Source organism: Dipodomys ordii, unplaced genomic scaffold (assembly GCF_000151885.1).
Source record: "Dipodomys ordii isolate 6190 unplaced genomic scaffold, Dord_2.0 Scaffold61, whole genome shotgun sequence".
Lineage (NCBI taxonomy): Eukaryota > Metazoa > Chordata > Mammalia > Rodentia > Heteromyidae > Dipodomys > Dipodomys ordii.
In genome coordinates this window covers 9,049,091-9,069,026 of record NW_012267277.1, presented here as the reverse complement: position 1 = coordinate 9,069,026, position 19,936 = coordinate 9,049,091, and the positions used below count along the sequence as shown (strand labels likewise).

The following is a 19,936-nucleotide window of genomic DNA, read 5'->3' as shown; positions in this document are numbered from 1 at the left end:
GCTCTACCACTGAGCTATCTTCCCAGCCCTGCCTCTATCTTCTATACAGAATTTAAATACACATGGATGAAATGATAGGATGTGTTATAATGATTTTCCTCCCAATAATATGGAGGAGGGCTGGGTGCCAATGGCTCACACCTGTAATCCTAGTTACTCAGAAGGCTGAGAGCTGAGGATCGTGATTCAAAGCCAGCCTGGGCAGAAAAGTACATGAGACTCTTATCTCCTGTAAACTAGTCAGGAAAAACCACAAGTGGTGCTATGGCTCAAGTGGTAGAATGCTAGCCTTGAGCACAAAGAGGTTCATCAACAGCACCCAGGCTGTTTGAGTTCAAACCCCAGGACCAGCAAATAATAATAATATTAGTAATAATAATTATTATTATTATAGAAGAGGATGGGTATGGTAATAATCCCAGCACTAAGGAGGCAGAGGCCTGGGTTATACACTGATATCCTGTCCCAAAACATCAGTCATTAATAGTATCAGTCAAAGAATAATATATTGAGGAAAGAGGCAGGGAGTAGATTGGTACATGGATAAACAAGGTTGGCCATGAGTTGGCAACAAGTGTTGAAAGAATTTGTACAAAATAAATAATACATTTACATTTGTTATTACTCTACTTGTTTTTCTTTTTTTTTTAGTCAGTCGTGGGCCTGAACTCTGGGCCTGGGCACTGTCCCTCAGCTCTTCAGCTCAAGGCTAGCGCTCCACCACTTCAGCCACAGCGCTACTTCCAACTTTTTCTGCTGATGGGGTGCTGAAGAATTGAACCCAAGGCTTCATGCATGCAAAACAAGCACTCTACCACTGAGCCACCTTCCCAGTCCCTCTACTTAAAAAAAAAATTGCCAGTCCTGGGGCTTGAGCACTGTCTGGGCACTGTTCCTAAGTTTTTGCTCAAGGCTAGCGCTCTACCACTTGAACTGCAGCACCACTTCTAGCCTTTTCTGTTTATGTGGCACTGAGGACTCAAACTCAGGGCTTCATGCATGCTAGGCAAGCACTTTACCACTAAGCCACATTCCTAGCCCTACATTTTTTTAGGCAAGTTCTCCAAGTGTATCCCAGGCTGGCCTGGAATTCATGATCCTTCTGTCTCTGTTTCTAATCTTGGATTAGAGGCCAATACTACAATGCCCTGCCATACTACTTTTATCTACATCAAAATTTTCCACTAATATAAAGAAAAGAAGTTACTGTGTTGAGACATTGTAGCTCACAGAAAGGAAACTGAGCGGAAAGTTGAGGAAGAGCTGGCCAAGGACACTTCAGACATGGTGTGGAAAGGATGACAAGCAGAGGCAAGATGGCAGAAAATCACGCAGTTGGGATGCTGAAATAAAGGAGATTACAGCGGGGGTGGGGGGGGAGGTGGCTCAGTGGTAGAATGCTTACCTTGCATGCATGAGGCCCTGGGTTCGATTCCTCAGCACCACATAAGCAAAAAGAAAAAAGCTGGAAGTGGCGCTGTGGCTCAAGTGGTACAGCGCTAGCCTTGAGCTGAGGGACAGCGCCCAGGCCCAGAGTTCAGGCCCCATGACCAGACTCCCCACCCCAATAAAAAAGGAGATTAAAGCGTTGAGCCAAAGCTGATTTCAGAATAAAGGAATTGAAGCATATAAACCCAGTAAAATGCTTTGTAACCTTGGCTTATGAAATGAATACTCAGCACAGGAGCCAGTGAAAATAATTACATATAAACCTTGTGTATCAAATCAGAGGGTTTTAATTACAACAACTCTGCACAAGCCCTGTGCTCATCTATTATTAAAGCCTTTATTACACTAGAGTACAATCATCTGCTGCCCTCCTCCGGACAGATGTCATCACCCATGGGAAGGGGCCCCAGTTTGGATGTAGTCCTTCACAACCTTCATTCCTTATTGCCAAAGCAGTCATTTCTAGGCTTTTCCTGGGTCTTGGCTCAGAGAAGAAAAGTGGCTCTCAAGTAGTGGGAGTGAAAATGGAAGCTGGAATTCAGATTTTATTTTTCTTTCCAAATTGGGTACGCTAGATGAGTACTTTACTATTTTAGTCACACTCCCAGCAAACTACATTACCTCAATGACTTACGTAGGGATAGCTTCCCTTCTTACAAGTAGTTAGAGGCTCTCCTAGGGTTCTGACGTTACAGGGAGAGAAGGAGTTAATGTTCTAGAAGAAATTCAGTCTGGACTAAGCCTTCCCAAGCACAAATTTACGCAGGGAAGGTTACTGTTGAGATTAGAAGCCATTCTTTTTCAGTGAAAGCTGGGAGTCCAGAGATTACAGTAGAAGGCATAGCCAGCTCATAAATCTGCAGTGCCCAAGGGCTCTGGACAGCCCTTTTATTGGCAAAGTGATGGATGCTTCTGCCAGGGAGGCTATGGAGAAGCTGTTCATCACTATCTCATTTGGAGACTTGACACCTAAATGGAGGCACTGACACCCAAGTTTACAGATTTGAGCAAAACCCAGAGGGGTCAAATCTGTGTAAACCAGGCTGTGAGATCTTTAAGAGTTAACCAAGGGCCAGGCTTGTCTCAGACACTGCTCTGACTCTAATGGGTTATGGTACCTGGGCTTCTTAGTGGAGAGCCTTTACAACAAAACGTGAGGAAGGGACTGAAGTCCCAGTTCAGTAGCAGGTCAAGAGAGCACCTCATTGGGTGAAGTTGGTATTCTGGCCAAAAGAGAGGCTCAGACAACTGTTGTCCCTCTGTTCTCTCGTTCAGGCCTTTCTCCAGCTGAGCTCAGACTTTCTGGTTCTTAGACATGCTAGCTCACATCGTGTCTTATGATTGATCATGTCCATGGTTTAATCATGCCTATATCTTCCCTTCCCCAAAGCCATAAAAGTAGACTGTTTTTCAGAATGAAGGGTAACTGACTGCTGTACTCAACCTTCAGGACCTAATTTAAGCAAGACTCTGCTCAAAACCAATGTGTCATTCTTTCTCTGCCTCCACAGGGCTCAATTGACATCCTGCTCGAGGAACTTCCCATACAACATAGCACTACCTGTTGGGCTGTTCTGCACATCAGACAGAATCCTTTTTTTTTGGGGGGGGGGGGGCGGTCCGGGGGCCTGAACTCTGGGCCTGGGCGCTGTCCCTTAGCTCTTCAGCTCAAGGCTAGCGCTCTACCACTTGAGCCACAGCGCCACTTCCGGCTTTTTTCTTTTTGCTTATGTGGTGCTGAGGAATCAAACCCAGGGCCTCATGCATGCAAGGCAAGCGCTCTACCACTGAGCCACCTTCCCAGCCCTTTACTTTTTTTTTTCAGACAGGATCCTTGAAGCAGAGACTATATCTTATTTCCTGAGTCCCCAAGACTCGGCTCAAAGAGGCTACAAAGTAGCCTCAATAAGTGCAGAGAAGAGTAAATGATGGCCTACGCTCAGCATGAAATGCTGCATCTTAAATGTGCAATGCCTCGGGCTGGGAAGGTGGCTCAGTGGTAGAGCGCTTGCCTTGCATGCCTGAGGCCCTGGGTTCGATTCCCCAGCACCACATAAGTAAAAAGACAAAAGCCGGAAGTGGTGCTATGGCTCAAGTGGTAGAGTGCTAGTCTTGAGCTGAAGAGCTGAGGAACAGCGCCCAGGCCCAGAGTTCAGGCCCCACGACCGGACCCAAAAAAAAAAAAAAAGTGCAATGCCTCTAATCATATAAAATAATATTTATTGAAATGAAAAAAAAACCCTCATCCTCATTCATGCACTTAGTTCTCAAAGGTTCATCTACCTTCCACCTTCTATATACATATATTGCCAGTCCTGGGGCTTGAATTCAGGGCCTGGGCACTGTTCCTGAGTTTCTTTGGCTTAAGACTAGCACTCTACCACTTGAGTCACAGCACCGCTTCTGGCTTTTTCTGTGTATGTGGTACTGAGGAATCAAACCCAGGGCTTCATGCATGCTAGGCAAGCACTCTACCACTAAGCCACCTTCCCAACCTCACTTTCCCAATATTAACTGGACACTTCTGCTGTCCAGGTCAGTGGAAACTGGGCTAAATTAAATAAGACTATCTCATCCAGGTGTGGAGCCATATATCTGTAATCCCAGCGCTTCAGAGGCTAAGGAAGGAAGATAATGAGTTTGAGGCTAGCCTGGCTACATAATAAGACCCTGTCTTAGAGGGGAGAGAGGGAGGGGGAAGGGGGGAGAGGGAGGAGAGGAAGACAGAAAGGTAGAGGGGGAGAGGGGGAGGGGCAGAGGCAGGGAGGGAGGGAGGGAGGCAGGGAGGGAAAGACTGTTCCTTCTTCATGATTTTTATACTAAGGAAGGGTACCTCCTCTGTCTGGACCTCTCTGTCAACATTCAGTGAGGTCATCTGCAGGATGAGCTGTATAAGTGTGCAGACAAACTGAGGCACAAAGAAGCCACCACATGTTCATTCTAAGATTAGAGACACCCAAACTACTATTAGAAATATTAGAACTTCGGGCTGGGAAGGTAGCTCAGTGGTAGAGCGTTTGCCTTGCATGCATGAGGCCCTGGGTTCGATTCCTCAGTAACACATAAGCAGAAAAAAAAAAGCTGGAGGGCTGGGAAGGTGGCTCAATGGTAGAGAGCTTGCCTTGCATGCATGAGGCCCTGGGTTCGATTCCTCAGCACCACATAAGCAGAAGAAAAAAAAAAGCCAGAAGTGGTGCTATGGCTTAAGTGGTAGCGCGCTAGCCTTGAGCCGAAGATCTGAGGGACAGCACCCAGGCCAAAGTTCAGGCCCCATGACCAGACCCCACCCCCCCCAAAAAAAGCTGGAAGTGGTGCTGTTGGCTGAAGCGATAAAACACTAACCTTGAGCTGAAAAGCTGAGGGACAGTGCCCAGGCCCAGAGTTCAGGCCCCACCACCGGAGCACCCCCCCAAAAAAAAGAAACATTAAAACTTCTATTTCTTTTTCATTAAAAAAGGGGGTATTATGAACTTGTGACTTTAAATGAGCATCATTATTCCACAATACTGTGAAATTCCGGAAATTATGTAATCACTTAATCACAATCAAAAAAAAAAAAAGAACATTGGGGAAGGTAGGGAGGGAAGGGATGGTAGAGGGAAAACAATGGAGGGGGTAACAATGTTCAAGAGGAAGTGTTCTCATTACCTCATTCATGTAACTGTAACCCTCTGTATAGTATCTTTACAATAAATAAATAAATAAATACATACATACATGAGTAAAAAAAAAAGGGGGAGTATTAAGCTTTAATTTCCTCAGGTTCCCACTGGGATTATTAACAATGTATAGATTGATAGTAGTAATGTAAATACTTAAAACATGCACATATTACTGGTTTGTGCTTATGGCAAAGAGTCAAAAATGGGGGAAAAATTAGAAAGAGAAACTGGATCCCCAAGACTTATTCTCTGCCTCTAAGCAATGGGTGACCTTAGACAAGTCAGCCATATTCATTCCAGCCTCTTCACTTATGCAACAAGGTGGAAAGTACTGGTAAGCATGGCCAATAAGAGAGGGACCTAGAAAGTATTTTGTAAGATGGAATGCGATGTACAAATGTTAGCTTGCCAGCCAAGTGCACTGGGTTAACTTGGCTTTAGCTTTTTCAATGTAAAATGAGGAAGGAAATTTTTCCTCCTAAATAAGCATATAGACGCTGTATAGGAAGAGACTTACATTGACATTTTTCACATGTATACAATGCATTTCAACCAATCTCACCCCAATGTCACTTTCCCTTAATTTCTTCTCCTTTCTTAGGACAATTTCAGTAGGCATCATTGTTCTGTTTCACACATAGGATTGTGATCTTCTTTGATTCCAGTATCACATACCCCCAAGAAGAGAGGAAGAGAGGAAGGTGGTGGAAGGCCTGTAACACCTTACAGATGATTCCTAGTGATTCTATCAGCCAAAGTGACTTCAACACCGGGTCACTACATCCTGTCAACTTGCAGGGCCTACACTTGATTTCTTCAACTGAGAGGGAAAAATCCTCATTTGTTACAAAAAATAAATAATGGATCAAGGTAAAGTCAGTGAGAAGCACCAAATTTCAATACAAACTATCAGCCCACTTTCAGTGGGGAAATAGCTTTGGTCTTATTACTGTGCACCTATGTGACAGGAATTTTTTTTTCTTAGTGTGTATTAATTGTACCAAGGAGTTTCACTATGGGTGTCAGGAGCTTCTACAAATATAACATCTAATCTTCAAATATAGGTTGTTCATCCATATTTTATAGAGAAGTTAACTGAGGTTCAAAAAGAATTAGTTCCTTGCCCAAGGCCCACAGCAAGTACAGGGCAGAAATGGGATTTAATTTGAGGAAGGAGGGGATTGGTATTGGAATTTGAACTCAGTGTCTTATGACGACTCAACTTGCTTATTCAGCTGGTACTCTATCACTTGAGCCACATCTCTAGTCCTGCTTTTTGCTAGTATTTTCCAGAAGAAGTCTTACGTATTTTTCTGCCTGGGCTGGCTTTAAACTGTAATCCTCTGGATCTCAGCCTTCTGATTAGGTAGGATTATAAGGGCAAACCAGTGGTGCCTAGCTGAGATTTAATTTTAATTCTTGATAATGAAGACCCTGATTTTTTTCATATTCCATTGCTCTGGTAGACTGCAGCTTGCACAGAAAGGGCTGCTAATGATTATAAAACTGAGTAACAGTTCTTGGTTGACACACAGTAAGATCATATGGATAGTATGTCTTCATTCATTAATTCATTCATTCCACAAACACTCACTGAGTCCACCTATATACCAGGTCATGAAATGGGCAATGAAATCCTATCCTTGTTTTCATGGAGCTGATTCTAATTGAGGGGACACACTAGTGCAGAGAGTACAAACAAATGACTGGATGACTGATCAGGTTATCAGCACATGGACACACAGACAATTAGTGTTTTGAGCACCATAAGAAAGTGATACCTATCATACAAAGTATACTGGTATCACAAGCTAAGTGACAACTGTTGGAAGAAGGTCTGGAAGAAAGAAACACTTCAGACAAATGGAACTGCAAGTGCAGACATGATATGTTAAAGCAATGATAAAAGTTCAGTGTGGGGCTGGAGGCACAGCTCAGTGTTAAAGTACTCATGTGGTATATACAAGGCTCTGGGCTAGGTGCCAAGCACAGGACAGAAAACCAAAAAGTTCAGTATGACTGCAGCCTTGAAACAGAATGGGAATGGGATAGAAGCAAGGAAGGAGCCATTAAATTACATCTTTTTCCTGTACTAACTCCCACTGAACTAACCATTAATGGTAGAATCACCTCAGCGGCCCTGAACATATATAGCCTTTGGAGAACTTTAGGAGTAAACTAACAGGGGTCAACTCAGGCTCTGAAGCAGCCTGCCTAAGAGGTCAGAAAGACTACCAGAACTGTTATGTGATGGAACAAATCCATACTGTGCTGCTAGAAAGGGTACATGAGGTTTAGGAGGGGGCTGCTGGGATGAACGCAGAGATCCACCTTCAGCAGAATCTAAGAGATAGATTTCAAATGGAAACTTTCAACAAGGATACATACACAGTCCTAAACATGCACACTCATATCCTACTACAAAATTGTACACAAAGAATGGTCTGGTTTTGTATGTGCATGTGTATGTGTGCACATGCACATGCACACGTGTGCATGTGTTTGGTCCTGGAGCTTGAACTCAGGACCTGGGTACTCTACCACCTGAGCCACAGCTCCACTTCCAGCTTTTGGGTGGTTAATTGAAGATGAGAGTCTCATGGACTTTCCTGCCATGTTTTGTTTTGATTTTTAGCATACCACTCCACAGAATAAAAATATTATCTCTTACTTTTCTCCTTAGCTGGACTTGGCTGCTGCAGCTGTTTGGTTTGGAGTAGCTATAGTTGTGGGGAGATGGTCCATCTCTGGTGCATCAAAAAAGTATGCCTGTAGAAAGAGAGACCAATGAGAGTGTCAGAAAGCAACAAGCTAGTTGAGGGTCCTTCTAGGCTCAATAATAACAGTATTTCTGGGCTCTCATGGTCCCTGCCTCCTGCTACCATGGTTGGCATCATGCTGAACTGCAGTCATCTCTGTCTATGTCTGCCTTGTTAACTCAATCTGTGAGTAATCTTTTTTTTGGGGGGTGGGGGTGGCATTGCAAGTCCTGGGGCTTGAACTCAGGGCCTGGGCACTGTCCCTGAGGTTTTTGTGCTCAAGGCTAACACTCTACCACTTTGAGCCACAGCTCTCCACTGTTGGCTTTTTGGTGATTAATGGGAGAAAGAGTCTCATGGACTTTCCTGCCTGGTATGACTTCACACCATGATCCTTAAATCTCAGCCTCCTGAGATTACAGACATAAGCCACCAACACCTGTGAGTAACCTTAAACTTAGCTACCACTTATTGAGCACTTACTATGTTATATGACTTAAATCTTCCTAACAACCCTGATGTTGTTACAATTATTTTCATTTGACAGATGAGCAAACAGATACTTTGAGAAACTCAAGTCTCTTGGATCCAGGACATATGATATATGAGTGGTAGAACCAGGACTCCAAACTAGGTCCATCTGACTCCAAAAGGCATACTGTAATTACTACATTACACACAGGCTTGTCTCTATGAAAGTGGAGCTATGGCTCAAGTAGTAGAGCACCAGCTTTCAGTGAAAAGGATTTTCAGCACCAGGCCCTGAGTTAAAGCCCCAGCACTAGCACAGAGATGGTCTCCACCTCTGTCTTTGTGTCAGTAGGATCTCTTACAGGACCTGGCACACTATATAAACTATTAGTTCTTAGCAAGCTGAGCTATGACAGACACCTGCTAAACTAGCTAGTTGGCTCAAAGATCTTAAAAAGAGCTTCATCTCTTAATTCTTTAGTTTGGAAATGAAAGGTTTGATAAGTGCCTCTGCTCAACATCTACAATTAAACTGTCAAAAGTCAGAAGGAAGTGGAAAGGAAGATAACAAGGAGGATCTTCCTTTCTGCCTTGAGTCCTGAGAATCAATCCTAACATTGGCCAGGAAAACACACAATCTCACTAGCCTTGAACACTGGTTCTTCGAAAGAACGGTGAGTCTGTTACTATATCCAAGACCACTGAATGCTCCTGACTTCCCTTGGCATTAATATTTCAGGAAAGTGAAAAGCCAAGAAACCAAGAAACATTTTTTACCAGCTCTGCTTGCTTTCAACCAGAAGGGGGCACCAACACGACATGCTGGGGCTTTCTAGCATATTTCTAACTCAATAATCTTTTTGTTTAACTTTCTTGCGGATGCCTTTTTGTGCAGTCCTCCCATTTGTCACATTCCCAGAGCAATCCTACCAGTCACTACTCCATAAATCCTTCCTGGCAGTGATTCTCTGGGGCAGAGGAAGAGCAGAACTCCAAAGGAGGTGGTATGAACAGAGGCCACAGTGTCCACACTACCCAGGGCTCCCTCAGTTTTCTCTGGGATCAATGAGTCAGAGAGACCTATGCTTCAGCTTTTCCAGGTTACTGGAGGAAGCCTGTTCAGAAGGAATGAGCCACAAAGCCCAGGCTCCCATCTGGGTCTGGGCTGACACACATTGTACCTTTGGACAAGGCCCTCCACCCGTAGAAGCCTGAGTTTTCCCATGTGTAAAATGTAAGGATTGGAAAACATGATTATTAAGTGTTTCTTGAACAAGCTTTAGTTCTGTGACTTATGAATGCATAAAAACCTCAGCTATCATTTGGGGAATACCTACTGTACATCAAGTACATAATCATTTATCAGCTCAGAAACAGGCATTTTGATCCCCACTTTGGAGAGAAAGCTGAGCCTCAAACTGATTTTCCAAAACTATATAACTGTGCCTGAGTTGGATTCCAATCCAGTTGTGCCCACTTCCAGTCTGGACTTTTCCATGCTCAACAGAGTCCAAGTCCAGCCCAGTCCTATGCTCTGTGGAGGCCTCAGGATGGATGGCAGCCTCTCTAGGAGTGGGCCTCCCTACTGGCAGTAGTAAACAAACACAGGCTTGTACATCTCTTGACATGTCAGCCAAGGACATCCCCTCTGGGATCTTCCCAGCTACCTCTGCCAGGTGTGTTTAGTACAAACTTAGAGATCACTTACATGTGTATTCTCCAAGGGGCCTTCCCAGGTGTGGGCTGTCATATACTTCACTGCACCAAGGCAAACACACACACACACCAATCCCCAACCCCCAACCCCCAACCTCCAACACACACACACACACACACACACACACACACACACACACACACACACACACACACACACACACACACACACACACACACACACACACCAACCTGTGACCTGTGCTTCCCAGGGAAGTAAGAGAAAGCCAACCTGTCTGGTTCAGCGGGTGCTCCTCAGCTCAAGTGACTCCTGCTGACTCCTGGCCCTGCCTTCCAAGAATAAAAATGCCTTCTCTTTACATGACTTGTTATACTTTTCATGTTGCAAACATCATTTGATCCTCCAACAACAGAGATGTTACTGTGGTATGCTAGCCCAGATCCTTTTTCTAAGGGAGGAGGTAGGAGTCTAGAGAAGGGAAATGACTGAAGCACAGCCTGAAGGGCAGAGAGGGCTGGCTCAACACCTGATAATGCGATGGTTTCCCTCTTCAAGGAGGAGAAAATGATATCTTCCCCTACTGTCAGCAATGCCTTCCTACCCACAGTCCAATCTACCCTGCTCCATGACTGTCACAGAGCTGAGCAGAGTGATGCCCTTCTGCTTCCTCCTCTCCATCAAATTCTCAGCCAAGTATGAGCAGAACAATTAGGGGGGAATCTCAAGAGAAAGGCATCAATGAAAGGGTACTGTGTACAGCAGGGAGATTTGAGCTTTAATCCAGGTTCAAACCATGCGATCCTGGGCCACTCCTACTGGGGCACTAAAGAATAATGTGCAGTAGGGCCACTTTCCTAACTGTTTTCCATTTGAACAACCTTCGCAGTACATGAAGAGCTTCCTCCACAAAAGCCTGGGAATCTCTGACAGGTGAGGAAACCAAAATTCTGAGAGTTAAGTTGCCTCAGATCACAATGCTAAGCACCTCCCTGTCCAAGACTCTGTCTTCTTTGTAACTATTCTCTCTTCTAGAAGATCCTTTTTTTTTTTCCTTTTATGGAAACTCTCAAGTTTGAACTCAAGCACTCTTGGCTTGCTAGGCAGATGCTCTACCACCCAAGTCATGCCCCCAACCTTCATTCCTGAAAATTTTGGGCAATAGGACAAGGAGGGAAATCTAGCTTTAGTGCCATTTACCCCAGAAGAATAAGTGGCATAGAACATAAAAAATCCTGCCATCAGTTCCACATGAAATAGATTCTTTGTGTGTGTATACATGTGCATATATGCACACACGTGTGCATGTGTGTGTGCCAGTACTAAGACTTGAACTCAGGGACTGTGCACTCACTATTTTCTCCACTCAGGGCTCTACCACTTGCGCCACAGCTCCAATTCTAGCTTTTTACTGGCTAATTGGAAATAAGAGTATCACAGAGCTGGGCGCTGGTGGCTCACACCTGTAATCCTAGCACCCAGAAGGCTGAGATCTGAGAATCATAGTTCAAACCAGCCCATGGAGAAAAGTCCCTGTGAGAACCTTATCTCCAATTAACCACTCAAAAACTCAAAGTAGTAGAGTGCTAGTCTTGAGAAACAGAACTCAGGAACAATGCCTAGTCCCTGAGTTCAAACTCCACAACCGACCGAAAAAAAATCTCACACAGATTTTTCTGCCTGGGCTGGCTTCGAACTGTAATCCTCATATCTCAGTCTCCTGAGTAGGTAGGATTACAAGTGTGAATCACCAGCACTTGGCTTACGAAATAGATACTATACTTCTTTGCTCCATGAACCAATCTGCCCTGCTCCTAGCTTTTATAGAGCTGAAAACAATGCATTTCCTTCCTGATTTTGAGTCATCAATCTCTTGGCCAGGTATGCTTTGGAAAAAGTATGTAAGAGACAAGAAGGTGCCAGTTAGAGGAAGTACCATGAGCAAGTTAGTTACAATGAAAAGGATATTATTCACAGACAGCATTTCAAAGATCAAGCATATTGCCTTAGGATCAAAGGAAAGGGGCCTAGTTTATGGGCATTTATAGGACAAGTTCTATGTTAAATGCATCCTATGTATTATTTTGTTTGATCTTCAGAACAACCCACTGGTGGGAAATAATAGACTCACATTATAGATGAAGAAGATTCAGAGAAGTACAGAACATAGTCAAGTTCCTAGCCAGAGAGTAATAGAACCAGCCTGTCTGTCATGTTCTTCCTAGACACAGGACTCAAACCTACTTTTTTTTGTCAGTTACAGGGCTTGAACTCAGGGACTGGGTACTGTCAAGACTAGTACTCTACCCACTTGGAGCCACAGTACCACCTCCAGTTTTCTGGAGTTGACTGGAGATGAGTCATGGATTTTCCTGCCCAGGCTGGCATCAAACTTGGATGCTCTAATCCAAGAGTAGCCTCCAGAGTAGCTAGTGGCTAGAGCCACTTGTGCCCAGCTTCAAACGTACTTTAATGTTGTCCACCATCTTCCTAGGTAAGTCTGGCTCACACCTATAATCACAGCTACTCTGAAGGCTGGCATCTGAGGATCCAGTTCAAAGTCAGCCTAGGAAGGAGAGTTTGTGAGACTCTTATCTCTAATTAATCATCAAAATCTCAGAAGTGGATATGTGGCTCAAAGGATAGAGCACCTGCCTTAGGCAGAAAAAAAAAAAAAGCTAAGGGACAGCACCCAGGTCTTGAGTTCAAGCCTTGGTATAGCATGTTTAAAAAAAAATCAGCTGGGCACTGGTGGCTCATACCTATAATCCTACCTACTAGGGAGGCTGAGACCTGAGGATCTTAGTTTGAATCCAGCCCAGGCAGTAGTCTCGAGGAGACTCTTATCTCCAATAAACTACTCAGAAAAAGCCAGAAGTGGTGCTATAGCTTAAGTGGTAGTAAGCTAGCCTTGAGCACAAAGAGGCTCAGGGTCAGTGGCCAGGCCCTGAGTTCAAGCCCCACAGCCAACAGAAAAAAAAATCTTCTAGGCATATGCAGAAAACAGGGCATTCAGAGGCAGAGCCTCAACATGCTTCCTTCTTCCCAATCCTATAGAGTGGTACATATCTACCCATACTTGCCCTGGCTAGACATTATATCTTAACCAGATTACAAAAACTAGGCAAAGTCAGAGGCTACAATTAAATTCTCAAAACTATTTACTTTTCCTATAGGAGAGTCAAAATGGTGTTTAGTTCATGAAGTCAGTTTTAAAGGAACCATTATACCTAACACTTTATAGTGTTAAAACACACCAAAAGTATATAGGAATGAAACCATACCAAGCAGCCCACAGAAAGAAGCATATGAAGCAATACAATTGTCACAATTGTGGCCAACGCAATACGTCGGTTATCTTCACGAACAGCTGGCCAAAATGTCATAGCCAAGACAGATCCTGAGATGCCCAGGGCAACCATGACTAGAATCCAACGAACAGCTTTCTGGGGGATGATCCACAGTATCTGAAAGAAGAGAAGGAAAGGATACAGTCTTTGGATGCATTTGTTCATTCCAGGCATGTAAGCCAATCAGCTGGGCTGATGCCAGCTGGTTTTCGGAATACCCACCACCATGCAGACTGAGGCAATGTTATCCTAAGGGTTCACTCCCGCCCCCCACTCTTCTTCATGCTGCCCTTGAAACTCAAAGGGGAGCAGATGAATGTTAAACTGGAAATAACAATGTCTGGTGGAATTCCTGGCTGAAGTGTTAACCAAGACCAGAGCATCACTCAGAGTCTGCTCCACAGTGCCATACTTACTGCTGTAGGGATATAAATGAAGAGTGAATAGCCATAGACGCACACAATCTCCAGAAATGAATAGGAAACAATGTTCATGACTTTGCTGTTTCTCCACATGAGGAAACCCCAGAGAGCCAGAGGAACAAGCCAGGCATAGGCATAGATGATGGTAGCTGCTATGGATACTGCGGACAACAAGACAGTGTCACCTGCATCATGTCTTTAAGCCACTGTCAGAGCACTTCCCATACTTTAGACTGTCCTTACTTCCTACAAGTCAATCTACTTCAATGGATAGTGGGCCCATGTCTTCCTGGGCTCTATTCTTTGGGCCTGACACAGCCCTTGGAACATGGTAGGTGTTTTATAAATGTTTGCCAAATGAATGAATCTTTAGCATCTGTCCTTGTAGTTTCCTTTAGAACTTTTATATTCATTTAGTAACAATATTATTGAATAACTAAAATATTTGAGAACATCATACTGTAAGATCTAAATATACTGAACATTTCAATCAAATAAAAGCCAACTATCCCCTTGGAAGAACACATCCTCCTCCCTAGCAAAACAAGAGCTGACACTGATTTCTTTAACAAATTTATTAAAATGCCCTGGGTACAGATTAACTTGCTCTGCGTGTCATTTAGAGATCTTTCTGCTTCTGAAATACAGAGTTTCAGCACATTGATGGATTGCTTGAAATATTCTCCAGTTTCACTTTCTTCCTTACATAAATAACTCTGCCTTGGTAATGGAACTGCTTGTTAAAAGCTCCTCAGAATCCAGCCTTCCCTTGCTCTGTAAGGCCTTCCTCCTTTTCCTTCGTCTCTTCCTCCTCCTCTTCCTTCTCTACCTCCTCTTCTTTCTTCTTCTCTTCCTGCTTTTTACCTCCTCCTCTTGTAGTATCAAGCCCTATAGAACTTGCCCTAGAGAACAATTTGAAGTCTTCTTGATTCTGGAGTGACCATCACAAAGCCTGGCAAAGAGTTGGGATGTAGCTCAGTGGTACAGTGATTGCCTCCTACGCATAAAGAAAGTCCTGAGTTTGATTCCCTGTACTGCAAAATAAAATATAAAAATAAATAAACAAAGCCAGGCGCTGGTGGCTCATGCCTGTAATCCTAGCTACTCAGGAGGCTGAGATCTGAGGATCACGGTTCAAAGCCAGCCTGGGTAGGAATTATATCCAATTAACCACCAGAAAACTTGAAGTGGTGCTGTGGCTCAAGTGGTAGAGCGATAGCCTTGAGCTGAAGAGCTCAGGGACAGTGCCCAGGCCCAGAGTTCAAGACTCATGACAATAAATAAAGAAATAAATAAATTATACTTGGCTAAGCCATGGCATCTGCTTCTCCTATGGGAAAACTAGTAGGGAACTCATTTAACACATCTTGGCAAAGCCTCGTGGCAGTTACAGTCAGACTCTTGTTAAAACTGTCAGTGTCCAAAACATTTGGCACTCCCTCCTTAAGCCAGATACAATTTCATTGACATCATACCTTTTTCTTAGACAATGAAGGGAAGGAGAAGGAAATTCTACTCTGGCTGTAGCTACAGTCATTGATCACTGCTGGGCATCAGGCAATATACTCACTGCTTTACTGACAGTCACGGTATTGTAGTCTCAAATGGCAGAGACTTTGTACAGATGCCCTGGGTTCTAATCCCAGGCAAACCATCTCTGGATAGTGAGCTACTTAATCTTCCTACTACTTACCTATCTGCAAAATGGGAATAAAATTACCTCACAAGATTATTAGAGCATTTGCCTAGCATGTATAAGGTCTTGAGTTCCATTACCAGAATGCAAAAAAGACTGTTAGAAGAACTAAGTTAAAATAGGCAATAACCATTCTAATAGAGTGGTGATGATAAAGAATAAATACTTAAGATTTAGCTTTTTAGGATTGGGAATGTGGCTTAGTGGTAAAGTGGAATGCATGAAGTTTTGGGTTTGATTCCTTGCTACCACATAAACAGAGAGGCTCAGGGACAGAGTCCAGGCCCTGCCTGAGTTCAAGCCCCAGAACCAACAAAAAATAATTAGCTTTTTATTATTATTAACTAACATGTTGATATATTGTTTCATGAAATCTGTATTTTCATTTTAGTAAAGAAGAAAGAAGGGCCAGGTGCCAACGGCGTGAGCCTATAATCTAGCTACTCAGGAGGCTGAGATCTGAGGATCGCGGTTCAAAGCCAGCCTGGGCAGGGAAGTCCAATAAACCACCAGAACTAAACACACACACACACACACACACACTAAAAAGGAGGAAAAGAAACAATTCACTGTAGGCTCATGTATACTCTCTCAAACACTTAAATATGTTCCTATAGACAGGTATGTATACACATATATAGCAATAATAAACATTGGAAGAATTGTATAAAAATCACTAGTCTAACCTCTTACATATATCCATTTTATATTCATTTATTTTCTTTTTGTGTGACATTCCTGGGATTAGAACTCAGGGCTTGGAGCTTGCTATGCAGGTGCTCTACCACTTGCACCATACCTCTAGTCTTCAGCTCTTTATTCTTTTGTATGGTGTGTGTGTGTGTGTGTGCATGTGCGCGTGCACACGTGCGCGCACGTGCGTATGCATGTGTATGCTGATTCTGGATCTTAAACTCTGGGCCAGGGCACTGTCCCTGAGCTTTTTGGCTCAAGGCTGGTGTTCTACCACTTGAACCACATCTCCTTCTTCCAGATTTTTTGCTGGCTAATTGGAGATAAGAATCTCATAGATAGGCTGGGAAGGTGGCTCAGTGGTAGAGCACTTGCCTTGAGCTAAAGAGCCTCAGCACCACATAAGCAAAAAGAAAAAAGCCGGAAGTGGTGCTATGGCTCAAGTGGTAGAGCGCTAGCCTTGAGCTGAAGAGCTGAGGGACAGCACCCAGGCCCAGAGTTCAGGCCCCACAAATGGACCCCCTCCCAAAAAAAAAGAATCTCATAGACTTTCCTATCCAGGCTGGCTTGAATCATGATCCTCAGATCTCAGCCTCCTGAGTAGCTAGGATTACAGGCATGAGCCTGGCTCTTTATTCTTTTTTTCTTTTTTTCAGTCATGGTTTGAACTCAGGGCTTGGGTACTGTCCCTGAGTTTTTTCACTCAAGGCTAGTGCTCTACCACTTTGAGCCACAGCTCTACTTCTGGTTAACTGGAGATAAGAGTCTCACAGACTTTCCTGCCCAGGCTGGTTTCAAATTGTGATCCTCAAATCTCAGCCTCCAGTGTAGCTCGTATTACAGGCATGAGCCACTGGTGCCCAGCTTGCTCTTTATTCTTATAGTAGCTCTACCATATAGTATTATCATTTCCATTTCTCTTATGAAGAACCTGAGGCCACAAATCTGGCTCCTCTATAGAAGCTAGTGAGTACAGTGTTGAAACCTGCAGCCCATGTTTTTACCCAAGCAGGCAAGCAAGTAGGGAAAGAGAACTTGGGAAAGTGCTATGGTCAATCTCTTACAAAGCCAAGCTTCCTCACTTTGGAGTGGTTCTCATATTCAAGTTTCTATAAGCTGTTTTCTTTTTATCTTAACTGATACAAGAAAGAAATTTTTAGATACGAACATTATTTCTAAATCCACCCCTAGATCATTTACCGTTTTTCATTGTCCATTCTACTTAACCATGAACAGACTTCTCTTTACAAAGCTGCCAACATTACAGGCACCAGTTTGCCTAAGTTCTGGTACTCAAGTTGCTCTAGGTGCCTCATAATTAGTGGCTAGAGACCATCTCCGCTAGTTGGGCCACCACAACTTGAAGAACAGTGCCCCTACTATTTCTAGGCTTTCATAATACAAACAATGCTATAATGAAGACCTTCATAACACTACTTTTCAGTTACTTGGTACATTTTTAGAATAAATTCCAGTTGCTGTTGGGCTAGCTTCCTTAAATACTTTGTGAGTTAGCAACACTGCAAATGTACTTATACCACTGAAATTGTTAAAATGTACATTATATACGTCTTCTACAGTTAGAAAACAAAATATGATGTGGATTTGTATATTCAGTCAACGGTATGTCTGAACTCTAAAACACAGGAAGCAGGGCTACGGCACCTACAGACTAGGCCCACAGCTCAAGGAGCAAAAGGCTTCCTGGTTAGAAACTGACAGCATTTACAATGAGTCAAGCTATTCACCAACCTTTTTGGAACTCAGGCACGTAATGGTATGTCTTCTCTCCCAGATGGATTAAGAAGTTGGAAAGATTCCCACTAATTGCTATGGCAAAGACCAACGTGGCACATATCCAAAAAGGGCCTGCAAAAGCAACCAGAATATTTATAAACAGGAAAATGAAGCACTAGCCTTCAGACTCTTATCAGCCTCTCCCTATTTAGACAAGCAAAGGAAAATGAATCTGAAATGCAATCAACACTTACTTAATGGGAATTTTCTTTTTTAAAAGATCAAAACACAATTCCATAATTAGCTGCCTTGAAGACTAGGGTGATTAGAATTCAAAGGGCCAAAACACTTGCTACAATTAGGTGGATAAAGACATTGATTTATACATAGTTCCCTTAACTGGAGGATCATAAAATAAATTCACAGACATTTTGTTAAACTTTCCATCAGAACACAAGAAGCAAAGATTGCTTTCCTTATTAATGCCAAGTGTTAATGTCAGAGAATAATAAGTAACATCAGGAAGGTCCATCCACAGTATATATGAAGAGCAGAGCAAGAGGGATACTTCAAGCAAATGTTGATCTAATCTTCTAAATCACCATGGGCTCTGTGAGTATGTGCATGTGGCATGAGAGATATACATATTTGTGGGAGCTTTTTGTTTTTTCTGTTGGTTATGGGGCTTGAACTCTGGGCCTGGTGCTGACCTTGAGCTCTTCAGTTCAAGGCGAGCACTCTACCACTTGAGCCGCCACTTCCGGTTTTCTGGTGACTAATTGGAGATAAGAGTCTCATGGGGGCTGGGAAGGTGGCTCAGTGGTAGAGCACTTGTCTTGCATGCATGAAGCCCTGGGTTCGATTCCTCAGTACCACAAAAGAAAAAAGAAAAAAGCCGGAAGTGGTGCTGTGGCTCAAGTGGTAGAGCGCTAGCCTTGAGCTGAAGAGCTGAGGGACAGCGCCCAGGTCCAGAGTTCAGGCCCCATGACCGGACCAAAAAAAAAAAAGTCTCATGGACTTTCCTGTCTGGGCTGGCTTTGAACCACGATCCTCAAATCTCAGCCTCCTGAGTAGTTAGGATTCCAGCCTTGAGCTACTGGTACCTGACCTTTTTTTTTTTTTTTTTTGGTCTTGGGGCTTGTACTCTGGGCCTGGGCACTGTCCCTCAGCTCAAGGCTCAAGGCTAGCGCTCTACCACTTGAGCCATAGAGCTCAAGTGGTTTATTGGAGATAAGAGTTTCAGGAACTTTCCTGCCTGCACTGGCTTTGAACCATGATTCTCAGATCTCAGCCTCCTGAGTATCTAGGGTTACAGGTGTAAGCCACCAGCACCCAGCTGGCACCTGACTTTTTTAAGCTTTGTTGTTGTTGTTGTTGTTGTTGTTATTAGTTGTGGAACCTGAATTCTGGGCTTGGGCACTGTCCCTCAGCTCTTAAGGATAGCACTCTACCACTTGAGCCACAGTACCACTTCTGGCGTTTTCTGCTTATGTGGTACTGAGGAATCAAACCCAGAGCCTCATGCATGCAAGGCAAGCATTCTACCACTGAGCCACCTTCCCAGCCCCAAGCTTTTTTTTTAATTAAAAAAAAATCAGTCCATGAATGCAATACCTTGTTCAAAAGTTACAAAAGGATGGGCTGGGAAGGTGGCTCAGTGGTAGAGCGCTTGCCTTGCATACATGAGGCCCTGAGTTCGATTCCTCAGCACCACATAAGCAGAAAAAAAAAAGCCAGAAGTGGCGCTGTGGCTCAAGTGGTAAAGTGCTAGCCTTGAGCTGAAGAGCTGAGGGACAGCGCCCAGGCCCAGAATTCAGGCCCAGGACTGGACCCAAAAAAAAAAAAAGTTACAAAAGGAAATACTGAGACTAGAAGTATGGCTCAAATAGTAGAGCACCAATTGGGAGCAAAAAACTCAAAATAGCATGGAGGCTTAAGTTCGAGTCCCGAGTCCCATACTAACACACACACACACACACACACACACACACACACACACACACACACAACTCAAAATAGCAT

General features: G+C 43.7%; 1 protein-coding gene across 5 annotated transcripts in view; it reads right to left on the bottom strand.

Annotated features, from left to right (window-relative positions):
* The window catches only part of Yipf1 (Yip1 domain family, member 1), a 39,447-nt gene that overhangs the window by 6,095 nt on the left and 13,416 nt on the right, over nucleotides 1–19,936 (bottom strand). For all 5 annotated transcript variants that reach the window (XR_001175279.1, XM_013022301.1, XM_013022302.1 and 2 more), the window contains 4 exons: nucleotides 17,930–18,046; nucleotides 13,783–13,949; nucleotides 13,301–13,483; nucleotides 7,783–7,880 (listed from right to left, as the gene is read on the bottom strand). Coding sequence is in view for 4 of the 5 variants with exons in the window: in XM_013022301.1 (XP_012877755.1) it covers nucleotides 7,791–7,880; nucleotides 13,301–13,483; nucleotides 13,783–13,949; nucleotides 17,930–18,046 (557 nt within the window). In the remaining variant the exon portion in view is untranslated. The remainder of the gene's footprint in view (nucleotides 1–7,782; nucleotides 7,881–13,300; nucleotides 13,484–13,782; nucleotides 13,950–17,929; nucleotides 18,047–19,936) is intronic.